The 18,897-nt window shown below is 37.5% G+C and overlaps 1 protein-coding gene across 1 annotated transcript in view; it reads left to right on the top strand.

Moving 5' to 3' along the window:
- Positions 1-18,897, top strand: part of tgfbr1b (transforming growth factor, beta receptor 1 b) — a 90,947-nt gene that overhangs the window by 45,541 nt on the left and 26,509 nt on the right. Inside the window, exon 2 of the mRNA XM_039753503.1 lies at positions 8,571-8,813. Coding sequence (XP_039609437.1) covers positions 8,571-8,813 — 243 coding nt within the window. The remainder of the gene's footprint in view (positions 1-8,570; positions 8,814-18,897) is intronic.

Raw genomic sequence — 18,897 nt, 5'->3', positions numbered from 1 at the left:
TGAGAGTTGATGGCTGCCGGTGAATTGTTCAGTTGTCGCTTTCAAGTGTACCGAAATAGCCAAATATTTTACACCTTTTGACAACCGCCAATGCCTCTTAAACATCTTAGATTGACAGGTGACGATTTCAGTAATGGACACTTTGATGTTTACGAATGTTTAAATTCTCAAAAGCTGGATATAAAGTTATCGATGAAACCGGTTGTATACTTAAAACGCATGACCGATGCCGAATGTCACTTCAACACAAGTCCTACAAATACTGTGGTAATTGAATCAAACCATGAAACTCAAACCGATTATGACTGCAGCAATCCAAGCTGTGAGATTTGAAACAAGATTACTGTTCACATGGCCAACTGTACGTTGCATGCTCAAGAGTAAGCTCAGCGCACAGCTTTGTCATATTACAACCGGAGGGCCAAACTCACAATGTGGTATACAAAGAGATCCTTAACAAATAATTATTGGTATATTTTCCCTCAGTTTAAAAAGGTTTAATTTTCTTCTTAATAAAAATTTTAAGGCAGTACTTCGACGCTGCGAAGCGCAGGTATTTTGCTAGTACTTAAATAAAATTTAATGTTCTTAACACTACAGAACGTGAAAAAAACCCACCTCTGGTCATTTTGAGAATCAAGAATTTGATTTAGCATTAGTGCATGTGATATTGTTTTAAAATTGGAAATGTTCTTGTTTATTACACCTTTTATAGACTAGACAGATTTCCTTCCTACCTAAAATATTCATTTTATTACAAGGCACATTCACACATGCACAGGACCCTTTCTACTTTATTTTACTGCTAGCTGTGTTACTTCCTAACACAACAGGCCTCTAGCATGGTGCTGTTGGTAAATCAGATGTATCAAAAGTACTATGTAACTAACCAAGGTAATGTGTGGATGTGTGTATAATACAGTATGTAGATAGATAATTTTTACCCAGTGGTGGCTAATATTAGTTCACATGAGTGTCTTATTCTTGAGCATGCTAGGCACAATTGTCCATGAGTAACACATTTTTGCTGTGACAGTTTTCTTAGTTGTTTACCCTTGTTTTTGTTAATTATCATGGCAAAAAACAATTTTACAGGAAAGTGTATTGTTTAGAATTAAAATGGACAATGAGCAGGAATAATGGGAATTTTGAATATTTATTTTTCTTTGTGATTTTTTTTTTTTTTCTTTTGTTTACATCGCTAACTCAGGCATTTATTTTCAGGTTTTTTTTTGTTTTTTTTTTGTTAGTTCAGACTTTTTTTTCTCACCATAACCATATTCAGGTAATAAAGTTATAATACTGAATTGTATTTAACTTACTACAAACAGCAATGGCAGTGACATTTAAATATATGAGCAGCCCATGTAGTGAATTAAACATTTTAATTTTCAGCATGTTTTCTGAAGTGCAAGAAAATTACTACCAATACTTTGCTTTGGGGGCCTCTTAAACAATTGGGAGTACCCTTTTTAAAGTTCATTGATTTTTAATGTTAATGTAAGCAAATTTGGGTTGGTGCGGGGGGTGTCTGCAACTTTGTGAGAAACTGCTGCTGCTATGAAAGCGATAAGGGGAAAATGCTGGTATGAAGTATGCATGCATATCAGCCCACTACAAGTCTAGCTATTCTCCCTGTAAAAAGTATTGCATTTTATTGGTACACTGTATTAATAGCTTTGTTGGTAGAGGAAAGAAAAGAGGAAAGACCTTTTGAGTTGCAAATGTAGACAACCAAACGAAGAACCTTTTTTATGAAGGAGTGAGGTTCAAAACAGGAGAGAAGAGAGCAGTTGAAAAGAAATAATCTTATGAACTGCATGTAGAGTTTCATTCCTCTAGTGTTTTTTCTTGTGTATCTCTCTCACTTCTCCCTGATGTCCCGAATGAAGCTGAACCTTCCTTGTCCCCATGTATCACTCCACGCATCATCTCCTCACTTTCTTGTGCAAGATACCTCCTCTTTTCCACTTGTCTGTCCACACTATCCTATTCTGTGGCTGCCTTTATTGGCATACATATCTCTTTGAGTGATCACTGTGCTGAGTCGAAAAAGGACACGGTACCTTAGAATATCCCACATGCTACAGCATTATTATCAACAAATATCGATAAATAAAAAAGTAGGAGTTTTTTTTTTCTGTTATACTGAAATCTCCTTTTTGACATTGTATCAGCCAATAATAAATAACCCTAACCCTAAGCCTAACCCTAGTGTTTTGTGTGATTAATGTATAGGGAACCTAATTATGGCCTTTAGGGTTAAAAAGGACAAGGAACAGTTTAGTGATTTTGGTTTTTTATTAAGGTAGTATATTGTATTAGGGATATTGGTTTGTTGTTAGTGTTCTTTTAATGTCTATTTGATTTTTTACAAAAATATTTTTTAAGGTCCTGTTCTAATTGCTAGTTTAAAATATTTAATTTTGATTAAAAAAAGGGGGGGTTAAAATATTTATTTAACCCTCTATTTAAAAATGGAATTTTAAAATAATTATTGGACCAATTTAAAATTACAATTTTAGACATTTTTGAACAGATTAATAGACTTTTTAACTAATTTATGATTTTACAATTGGTAGGATGGGTGGGTACTGCAAAATAAAAGATTTATGAATGGGGGATGTGTACCAATGCGTTTTTGATATAGCCTTCGGGCTATTATCCCCTACCCTAATCCTAACCCTAAAAAAAAAGTTGCAAATGTTTGAAATGTTTATAAGTTGTTTATCAAGAAGACACCAGACTTAACGTACTTAACAGTCATTTTGCTGTTAAGCCAACAAGACTATTGTTTAACTAAGCAGCAATTTCAAATTTGTCTGTTTTTTCTTTTTCCATATGAAAAGCTTAGGCACTTAAAACAAGCTTGCAGTCCAAACTCTAAACAATTTCGATTTTAATTAAAGGACAAAATAAAAAGGTCTGAATTCATTAAAGTAGCTTCTCTGGCCTTTTTAAACCACACATGACAACTTCTCCGATTCCTTTTTCTCAGTTTATTAATTTGTTTTCTTTAATGTAAAGGCTAATATTCCAATTGTCTCTGCTCTCTTATAAAACAAGTCTTGACTTGCATTGTTTACAGTACAAGAAGTTCATTGCACAAAAAAAAAGCACGCTAGCTCAGTTACCGTAACTTCACGTAAAGGAGCACTGCAACTAAATTACTGTGAACACGTAGAAAAGTAGGGTCTGAAAAGATCATGTTTTGTGATCAGCCAATTTTACCGATCACCAGTCTAGCTGTTTTTAGTGAAAATTAGGCAAATTAGTTTGACAGCCGATTTTAATTGAAGCATCTCTAATATATCTCTTCTCAAATCACCTTAAAGATTAGCACCATTTAGACATGTATCTTTGCTATAAAGAGTTCAAAACCTGGTATATTTATTCTCACAATAATATAAAATATTAGTAAGCAGGTTTTTTTTCCTCAATTTTGCAAATTCATTAATAGCAGGGTCTTAAACATTTCAAGAAACATTTTTGTTATCAACCATTTTTTTTTTTATGTCTCCTCTAACTATTTTGGAGTGTTTATTGCTGGTTGGAAAGGATTGGTGGAGATTTTGTGTGGTGAATATTTTCTCTCACAATACACTAGATGGCAGGATCCCTGGGCTTCAATACTCATTGGGATACCCACAGGGTATGCTGGGAACTGGGGTGCTAGTATGGAGGGTGCTTGAAATTCAGAGTAGAATGTTGACATTTCCCCTTCTCGAACATTTACTTTCTATTTCAGTCTGTGTGAATAAAAAAATGGCCACCCTATATACTGAAAGCGGCAAAGAAAAGATGCACTTCTTTACAGAAGCAGAGTTCACAACTGAACTGACTAAAAAGTTCAGACTGCTCTATAAATATGGTGGGTAGGAGGAAAAGGTGGAGTCAGGGTGGCTGGAACAGGAACTGATGTGGCAGGAAGGGGAATTCTGTGTACCAGAAATGATGGACTGGCCGCAAGTGATGTTAACAGTAGGTGGACCAAGGGTGATGTCATTGAGATGCAGGGTCTTTCGGCTGGGCTGCAGAGGAACAAGAGGAGATAGGATCAGGTGAGAGCGCCAGCTGACTAACAACACTATTTGAGCCTATAAACTGTCCACCGTGCCCACATGTGTGACAAATGTTAATTAACATCTCCCTGTTAAAGTTTGGCATTATAAAATCACATTGATTTTTATTAAATGCAACACTTCCCAGGGCTCTAGAGTGTGACGAATTTGGTCGCACGTGCGACTAAAAAAAATCAAAGGTTGCACCGGTGCGACCAGCCGTTCGAGGGGGGAAAAAAAACGAAACTCCGTGACTCTTAAAGTCTCCCTGTTGTTCAACAACAGACCCATATCGTGGTCTAAACCAATTAGAGATAGTGAAGGGCGGATCAGACGAGGCCGAGATGATAATTAAGTTTAACGTTGCCTACAATATTGCAAAAGAAGAACTTCCCTTCACTAAATTCAAGTCTGAAATAATTCTTATGAGGAAAAATGGCTTGAACGTAAACCCGACGTACAGCAATGATGTCGCGTGTGCCCAATTTATAGGAGTCATCGCAGATACATTGGAAAAAAGACGTCTGTGCAAATTGCGAACAGTGCGTACATGGCATTCCTGATCGACGGAGACACATATATATCGCCACAAAGGAATGTGTCATTGTGTACGGTCGTATCTTGCGGAGAGGAAGACCGGTGAATATACTTATTGGACACATTGAGGTCGAGCATGCTCATGCCCAAGTCTGGAAGATTTTGATGCTAGAGAGAGTGTGGCCAGCTGGTTTAGTCAAGGCCAAAGATCAAGAAGGCCAAACTACAGGAGTTGGCCATCCGAGGGGCATGTGACTGCAATGGAGGATAGTCCATAAGACATTGAGCCATGAGATGTTCAGTTTGAAGTCCTTAAAACGCTTGATTTAGATTTTCTTTTTAGTTAATTTATCTTGAGATTTTTTAAGTTTAAATTTCAGCTCAGTAAAGCACTTTAAGCACCAACACTTTTTCAGTAAGTTACCTTTATTGTAGAATTGTGCTTGCCTTCAAATAAACAACTTTATATTGACCAGATTGTTAGTTAATCATTTACAAGTCAATATTGCCTATATGGACAGCGATTTAAAAAATAAATAAATAAATAAATAAATAAAGTGAACTTGTAAAACTGTGATGTTAAATGAGATGCGGTTGAAAATTTGGGTGCACCTAACTTTTGTGCTGGTGCACCTAAGAAAAAAAGTTAGGCGCACCAGTGCAACCAGTGCAAAAAGTTAGTCTAGAGCCCTGCTTCCAGTACTGAAAAAATGCATCTATGACTCATTTACGGTTATGTACCAAGACTTTAACATATACTTCTTTGGGTCTTCATAACCCTTGGAAAACATTAAAGTGTTTCTTCATCTCTGCAATGTGACCTACTAACAAAACTTCACTTTGGAGTGGTCCGAGTTGGCTTAGCAAAACACATTTTTCTTGATCTTACATTGTGGAAAAGACCCTATATAGGCGTCGACCGACACAGACTGACAGCAGAGGTATGTCTAAAAATAAACAAAAAGGTTTTTAATTTTTTTCAGCCATAGGGCACATCTTTCCCATGTCCCACAGGCCCAACACAGTCCCTTCTCCTCTTCCTTCACTCCTCCCAGGCAGCTTTGTCCTCCTCCTCCCGACTCTGGCACCCGGAGTGGTGACTGTCGGCTCCTTCTATAGCCCACCCGGAAGTGCTGCAGGTGCTCATTGACCTACTTCCGGCTGCACCTCAGGGTGTGGCTGCATTCCCGCTTGTTAGGCCATGCAGCTCCCCCTGGTGGTGGCCACGGAGCCCTACAGGAATGAGCTCCAGTGTTCCAAAATATTGGCCCTAATGCAACCTAGGTGGGCTGGCACCAAGTGTTCCGGGGGTCGTAGTATGCATCCCATGACTGCTCCCTGGATCCAGTGTCGAAGGGGCGTCCCGATGGGGCATGGGTCATGGCCATCTGCCACAACATATTTAGTAGAAGACCTATGAATTCTTAGAACAAGTAATCTTACTATCATGTCAATATGCCATACTGCACAGAAATAATCTGTCTACTGTACTGATGATTTATAAATGTTACAAAAACCAAAACAAGTCTTTAAGATTGTTACGTATGAATAATAGATGTGTCGAAGAAAATTTTGGGTACTTGGAGTCAGAGTCGGCAAACATGTACTGACTCCCGACTCCTAATGTTAAATTGTTTGGGGGAAAAAAATACAGCAAGTTCATATGCCCCAGTTCACAAGCAATAGTCATAATTAAGTACTACTTTGATCTATAATAATAAAAGGCAAAGCCCTCACTCACTCACTCATCACTAATTCTCCAACTTCCCATTTAGGTAGAAAGCTGAAATTTGGCAGGCTTATTCCTTACAGCATACTTACAAAACTTAAGCAGGTTTCATTTCGAAATTCTACACGTAACGGTCGGCAACGTCCGCCATGTTGAACTTTCTTATAGATATAGATATAGATATGTAGATATGTGTATATGTATATATGTATATATGTTTGTGTGTATATATGTGTGTGTGTGTGTGTGTGTGTGTGTGTGTATATGTATATGTTTATATATATATATATATATATATATATATATATATATATATATATATATATATATATATATATATATATATATATATATATATGACAGCAACACTCATAACAGTGACAAAACAATTACATTGACAAACCTGTTACATTTATTTTTAAAATGTTTCCTTTTCTTTTTCATAACTTCTTTAACACACTACTTCTCCGCTGCGAAGCGTGGGTATTTTGCTAGTATAAGAATAAAGCCCAGTGGATAGTTGTTACTACTAGTATGAAGTTCAGCTGAGCTGTTATACAACCTGACATTCACATATTGTAATCTGGATTATGGTGCATTTACAAAAAATGTTTTAATTTTATTTCGGATGATGTGTTTAGCAAGTTAATTTGAGTGTAAACAAGTGTTATGATGGAGGTGTGTGCTATAGCCTGATGTGTGTTCAGGGGTTTTTGTCTTTTGTTTAAACTGGCCAATATGGTAGAGACTCCGCTTCCTAGCCAGTAGTTCTGTGGTTAAATTATGTGTATGTTGCCTTCCTTCAATAAACATGGAAAATACATTAGCATATTAAATACAGAGTCCGAAGTACCGGACACTAAGAAGTCTGAGTCAAAGGATTTATCTACTGACTTCACAGCCCTGGTTGATTCTCCATTATTGTCATTGTAATACAGATAACAATTAACTATACTTGTAGTAACATAATTTGCTTTTATCTACAAACATGGCCCTATCCAAAACACAGATGCATATCATGTTGAAAGCTGTGCATGAAGGCTTGCAAGAAAGGTGATATTTAACTAAAGATTAGTTAATGTCTGTATGAAGCTCACTGCGGTGGGCTGGCGCCTTGCCCAGGGTTAGTTTCCTGCCTTGCGCCCTGTGTTAGCTGGGATTGGCTCCAGCAGACCCCCCGTGACCCAGTAATTAGGATATAGTGGGTTGGATAATGGGTGGATGGATGAAGCTCCTCTTTTAAAGCAGGGTTTGGGTTTTTTTTTTTAAACTCTATATACTGTGTTTATATTCGGTCATTGACACATGCAACTCGGGGAAACTTTACAATAAACATTGATAGGTGGCAATACACAAAGTACAGTCAGTGCACAAGGGCAAACTACAAAACTAAACAAGATAACACAACACAACACTAAAAACTTAAATTATTCAGAGCATACTTTCTCACAACCATTTAGGAGGTCCAGTTCACCTGCTAAGCGAAAACATGAAGATAAAATGCCTAGTAATGCACTTTACTTCATAACTGATACATGAACATTGAATAATTCACACAAACACACACACACACAAATATTGCAACAGCTGCATTTTTCATTTGCACATACTACATGAGCTGCAAATATTTTATGAACCTAGCCAGAACCGCAGAAGAGCATGTTCCATGAGTCAAACATTTTGTTTTTTCCTAATTCCGTTGTATTTGTTACAATGACAATAAAGATATTCTGAAAACAGTTTAAGTAACTTCTTCATATGCTGTAACATGTTTGCTATTTAAATGCTATATTGTTTAAACTGTCATACTGGGGAAACCACATTTGCTAACTGTAGAACTAGCTGTACCCTTTCGAAACTTTCCTTTTCTGATCCTTGCTCACATTTTTCTCTCACACTCATCACCTCCTGGCAACATGGGCAGAGTCAAAGTAGACATTCTTAGGAAGTCTGATGGAAATTTTGCAGATTTTTATTTACCATTCAGTAGACATTGAACATAATTGTTCTTACATATTGAATTGAAAATTCAGTGCATTTCCCTGTCCTAAAAGTCTGGGTGTGTATATAAGTGGTTCTTGCTATTCACTAGTGCCGTGGCATAGATGGTTTTCTGCCTTGTGCTGTGTAATGTTAATTTTTTTTTTTGTCATTTACTCTCCATAACTTAATATCTGTTGATGTTAATCATTTGGCTTTCATTTTTTTTACATGCATAATAATATATATATATTTTTTAACAGGTTTGCAGTGCATTTGTCACCATTGTGTTAAAGAAAATTTCACCTGTGAAACAGATGGAGTTTGTTATGTTTTCAAACCTACAGTTGATTCCCCCGTGTCAACCAGTTGCCTGTTTGCTGCTGATTTGATTCCTGCAGATCGACCGTTCATTTGTGCTCAGTCCATGAAAGCGGGAGTTAAAACTTTATCTAAATGCTGCAGCGAAGACTTTTGCAATACACCAGCTCTTCTTGAACTCCCAGGTAAAATGGACATTTTCCAATCTTTTGGCTATGTATTTTCCTATTAAAGTGAAAAAATAATTGCTTAAATTAACTTGTTTTTGCATGTTTTTAAGAAGTGATTTTTACATTTCTTTGTGTCTTATATTGTTTGTGACTTAACATCTTTGTGAATTGGTATTATAGTGCATTAAACACTGAAATTTCTGTTCTGATAAAGTGAACTTGGAATATCCCTTACATTACCCCAAAAATAATAGCAAACATGGTTTAACCTACACCCATTAATAACATTACTGTATAGAGAAGCATGCTGTATATAAATAGAGTGTTATTGTGATCAACTCTGGTTCTGTGCAGGAAGCACAGAGTTGAGGCAGACAAAGCACCTTATTTTAGTTAAGTGTAATTGGGTCTAGAGCTGAGCATTACAAAAATAACAGTTAACTAGTTTAGTTTATATTTAGATATGCAAAGTACGCTGTACAAGTAGAACATGGACACATAAGCAAACATTAACTCCTGTAAATCCGTCCATCCAGCCCGCTATATCGTAACTACAGGGTCAAAGCCAACACAGGACGCAAGGCAGGAAACACACCCCGGGCAGGGCACCAGCCCACCGCAGCCTGTAAATACAACTTCATCATATGCTTGGAAGCAAAATCAAAAAATGTCAACATTTACTGTGCCCTTGCAGCTTTAAAAGCATGAATACTCAATACATATTCAGCTCTCAGGATTACAAGATATATTTTGTATGTTGGCAACTCAATTATAAGAATTATAAAAACGGGTTATTTGATGTGCGGTATAGTCTTTTTCTCTCTGCATTGTAAATAGTTTTCATCCAATATAATCTTAACATTGATGCGGAACTGATAATTGCACACTTGGTGCTGTCTCCTGCTTTCTTTTTATTGTGTGAACCTTTGTTTAAATTTTGTTATTTTCCTTCAGTCATATGTTGGTGCAATATACATTTTGTAGGTTGCTCTGATCATTCAGCTGCCAATCTAAATCTGGGAATTTTTCACTAAAAAGGACTTTATTGGTGACCGGTAAAATGTCTGATCACAAAAGCCATTGAGGCTTGATATACAAGAGAGTGACAGATGACTGGAATATTAGCCTTTACATTAAAGCAAGTGGAGTAATAAACTAAAGAAAAGGAATAGGAGAAGTCGTCTTGTGCAATTAGACAAATGGCATGAAAAATTACTTGTAATGAATTCCAGACTTTTTTTACTTTGTTTAAATTAAAACCAACACCTTTTGGGTTTGGTCAGTGAGCTTGTTTTAAGTGCAGAGCTTACATTTTTAATTGGAAAAAGAAAAGATAGACAAATTTGAAATTGCTGCTTAGTTAACAGTAGGCTTGTTGGCTTAACCACAAAATGCATCTTTTATTTATAAATGTGTTAAGCGTGTAAGTCTTGTCTCTTCTTCATAAACAACTTATTTGATACATTTTGTAGCTTTTACAAAGATTTGTATAGTGTTTATTGTTTGCTGTGTGTCATACAGAGTGTGGTTTGGTAGTCCCTAAAGTCTTAACTGTCAGCCACACTACTTGATATCATATTCCAAGTGTCTATGGTTCACTGTGTAAAGAAAAAATTCCTAATGTTTGTGTGAAATTAACCCTTAACAAGTTTTCCCATGTGTCCTGAATATCTGATGAACTAATTTGAAAATAAGTCTCAATCCGCTGTACTAATTCCCTTCATAATTTTAAACACTTTTTAATCATGTCACCTCTTAATTGTCTTTTGCTTAAACTGAAAAGGCTCGAGACTTTTAATCTTTGTTCATAATTCATCCCATGTATCCCTGGAATGAGTTTGTCACTCTTCTCTTGATGTTTTCTAGCACTGCTATGCCCTTTTTGTAGCCTGGAGACCAAAACTGCACACATTACTCCAAATGAGGTGTCGCCAGTGTGTTATAAAGCTTGAGAATAACCTCCGTGGACTTGTAATTCATGCATTGTGCTATATAACTTAGCATTCTATTTGCCTTCTTAATGGCTTCTGAACACTGTCTGGAAGTTGATAGCGTAGAATCCACTACAACTCCTAAATCCTTCTCGTAAGGTATACTCTTGATTTTTTTTTTCAGTCCTACCATTGTGTATGCAAACCTAACTTTTTACTTCCTGTGTGTAATACTTTACATTGACTGATGTTAAATTTCATCTGCCACAAATCTGCCCAGGTTTTGTGCACCATCACCCTCTGCTTTCTGTTTCTGAGCCAGTTCCCCACCCATCTACAAACATAACCCAGAACTCCCACTTCTTTTAGTTTGATACCCAACCTCTCATGTGGTACCTTATGAAATGCTTTCTGAAACTCAAGATTAATAATATCATTTGCTCCACTTTGCTTTTTCATAGAATTGCAACATATTAGTAAACATTACCTCCCTCTTCTGAACCCATCCTGACTATTCAGAAAAACTCCTGTGCTTGCCATGTGCTGCTCAATCTTACCCTTAATTCCTTTTATTAGTTTTTCAGTGATATATGTTACGCTTACTGGGCTGTAGTTGCTTGGATCTACTCAGTCACCCTTTTTATATAACGGGATAATATTTACCATTATCCAGTCCTTCGAAATCTCCCCAGTGTGTAGTGAATTCCTAAAAATGTGTGTCAAGGTTAGGTACTGTATATGTACTCTCTAGCCTCCTTAAGAACTCAAGGGTAAATATTATCTTCAAAGTATTGTCTGATTTGTTTGATTTTAGCCTATTTAATCCAGTACTTTGCTCTCTACAATTTCCGAATCTGTCCATACCTCCTTAGTAGTCCTGTTTACCGCTGCGAGGTTATCCACTTCCTTACTTGTGAATACCCCAGAAAAAATGCTTATTTAGAGCATCAGCAATTTCACTGTCTGTATCTTCTAAGTCCCCCTTTACTATTCCTGATGGACTTGACCTCCTCCTTGACTGTTCTTTTACTACTAAAATACTGAAAGAATCTCTTGGGATGTCTTTCACCTTAACTGCTATTTAACTCTTTATTAACCCACTGTGGAGTGGTTTTTTTTTTTTTTTTGCTATTCCAAATTTAGGAATGTACCAGTCCTGCATTACATGTAAAATTTTTTAAACCTGTTCCACTTCTCCTTGACTGTCTCCACACTTAAAAGCTTATCCCAGTCTATCCTCCTTAGACTTTGGTGCATCTACTCAAAATTTGCCCTACCAAAGTTAAACTTGACAGTTTTAGTTTTTATATCTGCACACTTACAAAACACTAAGAACTGTATTATATTATGGTCACTTGGCCCTAGTGATACAATCACCTCTACACCCTCAAATCTATCCTGATATTACAAAATCCTAACTCTAGACAAGCTTCAACCCACGTTGCTTTAACATAATGTATTAAAAAAAGTCACTGATTACTTCTAAGAAATCCTGCTGTTCTGCTCTGCCGTTTCTAAAGTTTTTCCAGTTAATGTTCAGATAGTTATAGTCCCCCATGACTATTATATCCCCCTGTAAACTTGCCTTTTAAATATTACGGAAAAGATTTATGTTGAAATTACTGTCTGCATTAGGTGGTCTATAACACAATCCTAATATAAGACCTCTTTCTTTAATGCTCTCCAGGCAAAGCTACATGTCCTCCCTAATGAGCTCATTGTCCAACTGAAGAGGACTTGCATTTAAATTCTGTTTGACATAAAGAGCAACTCCACCTCCTTTTCTGTTCTTTCTCTCCTTCCTAAAAAAACTGTATCCCTCTGTTATACTACTCCCCATCTTTGTTATTTAGCCAGGTTTCCGTTATTGCTATATCATCATAATTATGCATACATACAGCTCCAACTCACTTTCCTTATTTTTGATAAGTCTAGCATTAAGGCAAGATATTTATAATGTGTTACTCCTTCTACTTTTAAATATTGGGCTAGTATTTACATTACTATGCATTTTTATTTCTACACTGCTGCCTGTTCCTCCGTGTATAGTTCTAAACCTGGCCTGCCCTAAACTCCCTGCCCCCCCCATTCCCTAGTTTAAACAATCCTCAGCTAAGCTACTCATATGTCTCCCCAATACATTGGTGCCCCTCTGGGTCAGATGTAACCCATCACAGCGGAACAGGTCCCATCTGTTCCAAAAGGAGTCCCAATGCCCCATAAACCTATACCCTTCTATTCTGCACCATGATTAAGCCGCCTTATCTCCTCAGTCTTACCTGGACTGGCGCATGGCACAGACAGAACTTCAGAGAAGACCACTTTGCCAGTTCTGCTCCTCAGCCTGGCACCTAACTATTTGAATTTGGATCGCAGAATTGACAGACTACCCTAATGTATGACATTTGTTCTAACATGAACAATGACAACTGGATCCACCTCTGCTCTGGCCAAAAGCCTATCCACCCTGCCCAGAAGGCAACACACCATGCAAGACTCTCTGTCTCTGAAGCAAACCTGCTCTTCAATCCCCTTAATGATCTAGCCCCCAACTATCACTACCACTGTGAACTGGTTTTGAGGTGGCCCATTGGGGCTCCTCGTCCCTGCCTACCACCTCAGAATTATCAGAAAAACTATCCAGTTCCACAAGGACCTGATAACAGTTTGATACTTCTAATTCTGAGGTTGATGCGCCCAGACAGTGTGCACCCTTTACTTTACGCTTTGTGACTATGACCCACCTATCTCTACCTGTCTGATTGAGAATCTCCTACTGTGCCATCTTAGGGGTGCACACTATCTCTCTAAAGGGCACCCGGGCCAGGTCCACTAATTCTCTACAACATCACATGCCAGCCAACTCCTCCCCCTCTAGTTCAGCAACAATGAGCTCAAGGTGCTGGATCAATTGGAATCTCCTGCAGATGTATCCTCTCATAAACAACTGGCTCCTCCAAGCCATCATCTAAAAAGTCCAGGATCCAACAGGACCTGCACTGCACTGGCCTCATTATTAAAATTTTGATTTATGAATGCTAAAACTGCTTTAACTTTTAATTTAAAAAAATAAAATGATTTAACTTAAATGGTAAAACTAAAAAAATGTAAACCAATGAAATTAGATTATAGAACTGTTACAGCTATTTTACACCTTCTGGGCACTTAAACTCCTGTAATATTCTTCTCAACTGCCTTTGCTATGTTCTCCTACTTTGCACTCCTCTTATTACTTACTTAAAAGCTCTCCACTTGCACTGTTTGTATTCCCCTGTATTAATGAACTCTTGCTGTCACCCACTTAACTGTTCTACCTGGACTGCTAATACTGTTCAATCTAAAATAAAGTGGGTACGGAAAGTATTCAGACCCCCTTCAATTTTTCACTCTTTGTTATATTGCAGCCATTTGCTAAAATCATTTTAAATTAATTTTTTTACTCATTAATGTACACACAGCACCCCATATTGCCAGACAAAAAAAATAATTTTTGAAATTGTTGCAGATTTATTAAATTATCACATGGTCCTAAGTATTCAGACCCTTTGCTGTGACACTCATATATTTAACTCGGGTGCTTTCCATTTCTTCTGATCATCCTTGAGATCACCTTCATTTGAGTCCTGCTGTGTTTGATTATACTGATTGGACTTGATTAGGAAAGCCACACACCTGTCTATATAAGACCTTAAAGCTCACAATGCATGTCGGAGCAAATGAGAATCATGAGGTCAAAGGAACTGCCTGAAGAGCTCAGAGACAGAATTGTGGCAAGGCACAGATCTGGCCAAGGTTACAAAAAATTTCTGCTGCACTTAAGGTTCCCAAGAGCACAGTGGCCTCCATAATCCTTAAATGGAAGACGTTTGGGACGACCAGAACCCTTCCTAGAGCTGGCCGTCCGGCCAAGCTGAGCTACCGGGGGAGAAGAGCCTTGGTGAGAGAGGCAAAGAAGAGTCCAAAGATCACTTTGGCTGAGCTCCAGAGATGAAGTCAGGAGATGGGAGAAAGTTGTAGAAAGTCAACCATCACTGCAGGCCTCTACCAGTCAGGGCTTTATGGCCTGTCGGAAGCCTCTCCTCAGTGCAAGACACATGAAAGCCCGCGTGGAGTTTGCTAAAAGACACCTGAAAGACTCTGAGATGGTGAGAAATAAGATTCTCTGGTCTGATGAGACCAAGATAGAACTTTTTGGCCTTAATTCTAAGCGGTATGTGTGGAGACAACCAGGCACTGCTCATCACTTGTCCAATACAGTCCCACAGTGAAGCATGGCGGTGGCAGCATCATGCTGTTGGGTTTTTTTCAGCTGCAAGGACAGGACGACTGGTTGCAATCGAGGGAAAGATGAATGCGGCCAAGTACAGGGATATCCTGAACAAAAACCTTCTCCAGAGTGCTAAGGACCTCAGACTGGGCCGAAGGTTTACCTTCCAACAAGACAATGACCCTAAGCACACCGCTAAAATAATGGAGTGGCTTCACAACAACTCTGTTACTGTTCTTGAATGGCCCAGCCAGAGCCCTGACTTAAACCCAATTGAGCATCTCTGGTGAGACCTAAAAATGGCTGTCCACCAACGTTTACCATCCAACCTGACAGAACTGGAGAGGATCTGCAAGGAAGAATGGCAGAGGATCCCCAAATCCAGGTGTGAAAAGCTTGTTGCATCTTTCCCTAGAAGACTCATGGCTGTATTAACTCAAAAGGGTGCTTCTACTAAATACTGAGTAAAGGGTCTGAATACTTAGGACCATGTGATATTTCAGTTTTTCTTTTTTAATAAATCTGCAACAATTTCAAAAATTCTTTTTTTTGTCTGTCAATATGGGGAGCTGTGTGTACATTAATGAGGAAAAAAATTAATTTAAATGATTTTAGCAAATGGCTTCAATATAAATAACAAAGAGTGAAAAATTGAAGGGGGTTTGAATACTTTCCGTACCCACTGTAAATAAATAAAACTTGCTTAGTTATTTTCTTGCTATCTTATCTGCTCCTACAGTCCCTTGTGTCTGATTGGGTGTCTTAATGGTGGCCACTTACCTATGCACTGCTGAGCTTTCCAATTTATTGCTTCAAAGTCAGAAAGTCAGCCGCTAAGGAATTACTGTTTCAGTTACTTTTTAACTATTTATTGCTACAAAACTTTCAGTGTTGATTGTGAATTTCCCCTTGGGATTAATAAAGTATCTATCTATCTAATCGATCTTATCTGTCTATCTTCTTGCTTGCAAAGTGAATGTCAGCACATCCTTATCCACCTCTTCTTTTTTTTTTTTTTGTTTGGAGAAAGGGTGAAAACTTCAGATGGGTACATTACAGAAAGGAACAATATGATTGCTTGTAAATAGAAGCTTTTTTAATGCTGTATGCATTATGGATATTTTTGTACATGTTATTAGTTAAAATTTCTTTTAATTTCCTTTTATTTTAGTTATTTTATGGTCACTGAACAGTAAGCCTACAAAATTTCATCATGTTACTAAAGCATTAACAGTAAACCCTTTGGACTATAGTTTAATTATAAAAATACACTTTAACATAGGACACGAGGATTCTGTGTATCTAGTAGGGCTGGTTATTGGCACTGATGTCCTGATTCAATTTGATTTCAATTCACAGTGTCCTGATTTGATATCGATATCATCTTTACTGAATTAGCATGTGCTGATATATTTGAAGGGGTGGGTGGTTTTTTTTTTTTTTTTTTTTTTAATATATAAATATAGAGATTTCTTAACTATTCATAGAGAACATTAATATAATATGACAAATTTCAGTAACACTTTATTTGAAGGGTGTCTACATAATGACTTCATAATATGCGTAAGCATGGAATAATATTTAAAAAGAAATACTTGATGGGTAATGAACAGCTAACATACAAGGTATCATTACTCTTTATATATTTAAAAAAAAAAACACAGTGCTGCACTCATTCAGAATTCACCATAATTTAACTAACATATGTATCGCCACATCAGAGTCCACACACATTATGGGGGATCCTTGTTTTAATACAGTACAGTGGTGTCTACTGTATATTAAACGTCTATCATCTTGTGAATAATATGATAAAAATAGCAAAATACCCGTGCTTCGCAGCGGAGAAGTAGTATGTTAAAGAAGTTATGAAAAAGTAAAGGAAACATTTTAAAAATAACGTAACATGATTGTCAGTGTAATTGTTTTGTGACTGTTATGAGTGCTGTCATCAAGGATTTGATTATCATTTCTTTCAATCAGGTTCGTATTTGGAGGATGTGTTATGTTCAAGTTACATTCTGTGTTTGCAACCGTTGTAAAGATATCCGGTTTCATTCATCGGTTCCTTTCTTACTGCATCAATAAACAGCTCGTCTTCCTCTTTATTTGAGACATCACACACTGCATGCACGGGGTGGTTGTTGTTTGTTTTTTTTTTTTTTGTTTTTACACTGTCTTCCTTTAGCTGGAGATTGACTTTTCCCACCGTGTGCTTTGTTTCCATAGTAGCTGCACTTATGAATATGCTTGTATGCGTCACTCGCTTCATATTCTTTTGCTGCCTTCTCAATTGTGTAATGCTTTTTTGTTCAGCGCTCTTTGGAGCTCTTGCTTTTTGTCTGCGTACTACGTTCACAGTTCATGTGAGCCGCTCGGAGTACATGCATCAAAGGTTCTCCGCTGTGCTTACGCTATCTCGTTTTATTTATCGGCTTTATTTAATGTTAGCTAAGACCCCGGCACTTCAGTTTCGCTGAGTTTGTGCCAAACACCACCCTGACCATCTTATCTTCGTCTGAATATTTTAGCGGCAGAGTGTTTCTATTGGATTGCCGCTGACGGACGGCCTTATATGGGCAGGCACTCAGTTACGTGGGAGGCGTGACGATGAGGGACACAACTCCGCCCCACACGGCAACTGAGCTGCAGTCTATGGCCGGTATATATATACATAAGTAGCTTCCAGTTATGACCGTTACGCTTAGAATTTCAAAATGAAAACCTCCTAACTTTTGTAAGTAAGCTGTAAGGAATGAGCCTGCCAAATTTCAGCCTTCTACCTACATGGGAAGTTGGAGAGTGAGTGAGTGAGTGAGTCAGTCAGTCAGTCGCCTTTTATTAGTATAGATAATCAAATATTGCTTCTTAAATAATAAGTATTTTGTTCAATAGCCTGTTTGTGTGTTCTAAATCTCCATGTAGACATCCTTCAACTAAACTGTTTGCTAAATTTATTCTCCTATTGGACATTTAAAATCTTGAATTAGTCAGGGATTGGGGTAGAACTCGTTTTGAACCTTTTTTACAAAAAGAGAAAAATAAAACTTGTGTTGTGTATGGAGTGTTATTTGATTTTAAAAGGGTCAATAAAAAAAAACTTGAAATTAAAGAAATAACAGGAAGTCTTGTGTCTTTCTACAAGTTGCACATCTTCAGTTGCTCATGTGTAACAGTCACGTTTTCGAAAATTTGTCTTTATTCTTCCTAAGACAAAAAGGAACCGTTTGAAAATTAGGATCTAGAGCTGATGCTTGTTGAGTGTGTTACTAGATGAATTGAACGAAAAAGAACCAGGTATCATGACTGACAACGCCACTAATGTGATCCATAAAGTGCAGCTTATGAAATTATTCAAGTTTGCTCCTTTTTGCACAAGCTCACTTTGGTATCACTGGCTGCTCTGAAAATTCCATCGATAGCCTGCTTGCTTGACCAGGTGAGGTATACTGCAAACTTTTTGCACCATAGCAGTACTTGTAGCCATGTGCTTAAAGAGAAGTAACATTTATTGAATTTGTTAACACACCAACTTGTTGTTGATGGGATCACGCGATTAAACATTCATTGGAAATGTTAGTAAGAGGTTTTTGGAGCAACAGCCAGTCATCTGAGCAGCTCTGCATACTGCATAAGCAGGAAGGTTGCTCCCACTGTGACTGGCGTGCAGTGCACTTGTCTGCAACACAATTGTTTTTAATGTAGTAACGTAATTGTCACATAGGAATCTGCTGGTTGTTCAGCTGTCGCAAGTTAGGGCAATTCTCTCTGCTGACCTGAGATACATGGCGATGCTTTGCTTAAGATATTCATAAAACCGATCTACAATAACTTTTTCAACAATGGTGTAGGGTGTATAACGGTGTTTTTTGGGCACGAGGCAAATTAAATGGAATCACTG

This window comes from Polypterus senegalus, chromosome 5 (genome assembly GCF_016835505.1).
Source record: "Polypterus senegalus isolate Bchr_013 chromosome 5, ASM1683550v1, whole genome shotgun sequence".
Lineage (NCBI taxonomy): Eukaryota > Metazoa > Chordata > Cladistia > Polypteriformes > Polypteridae > Polypterus > Polypterus senegalus.
Note: the sequence above shows the minus strand (reverse complement) of the source record. Positions and strands in the feature narration are given on the sequence as shown.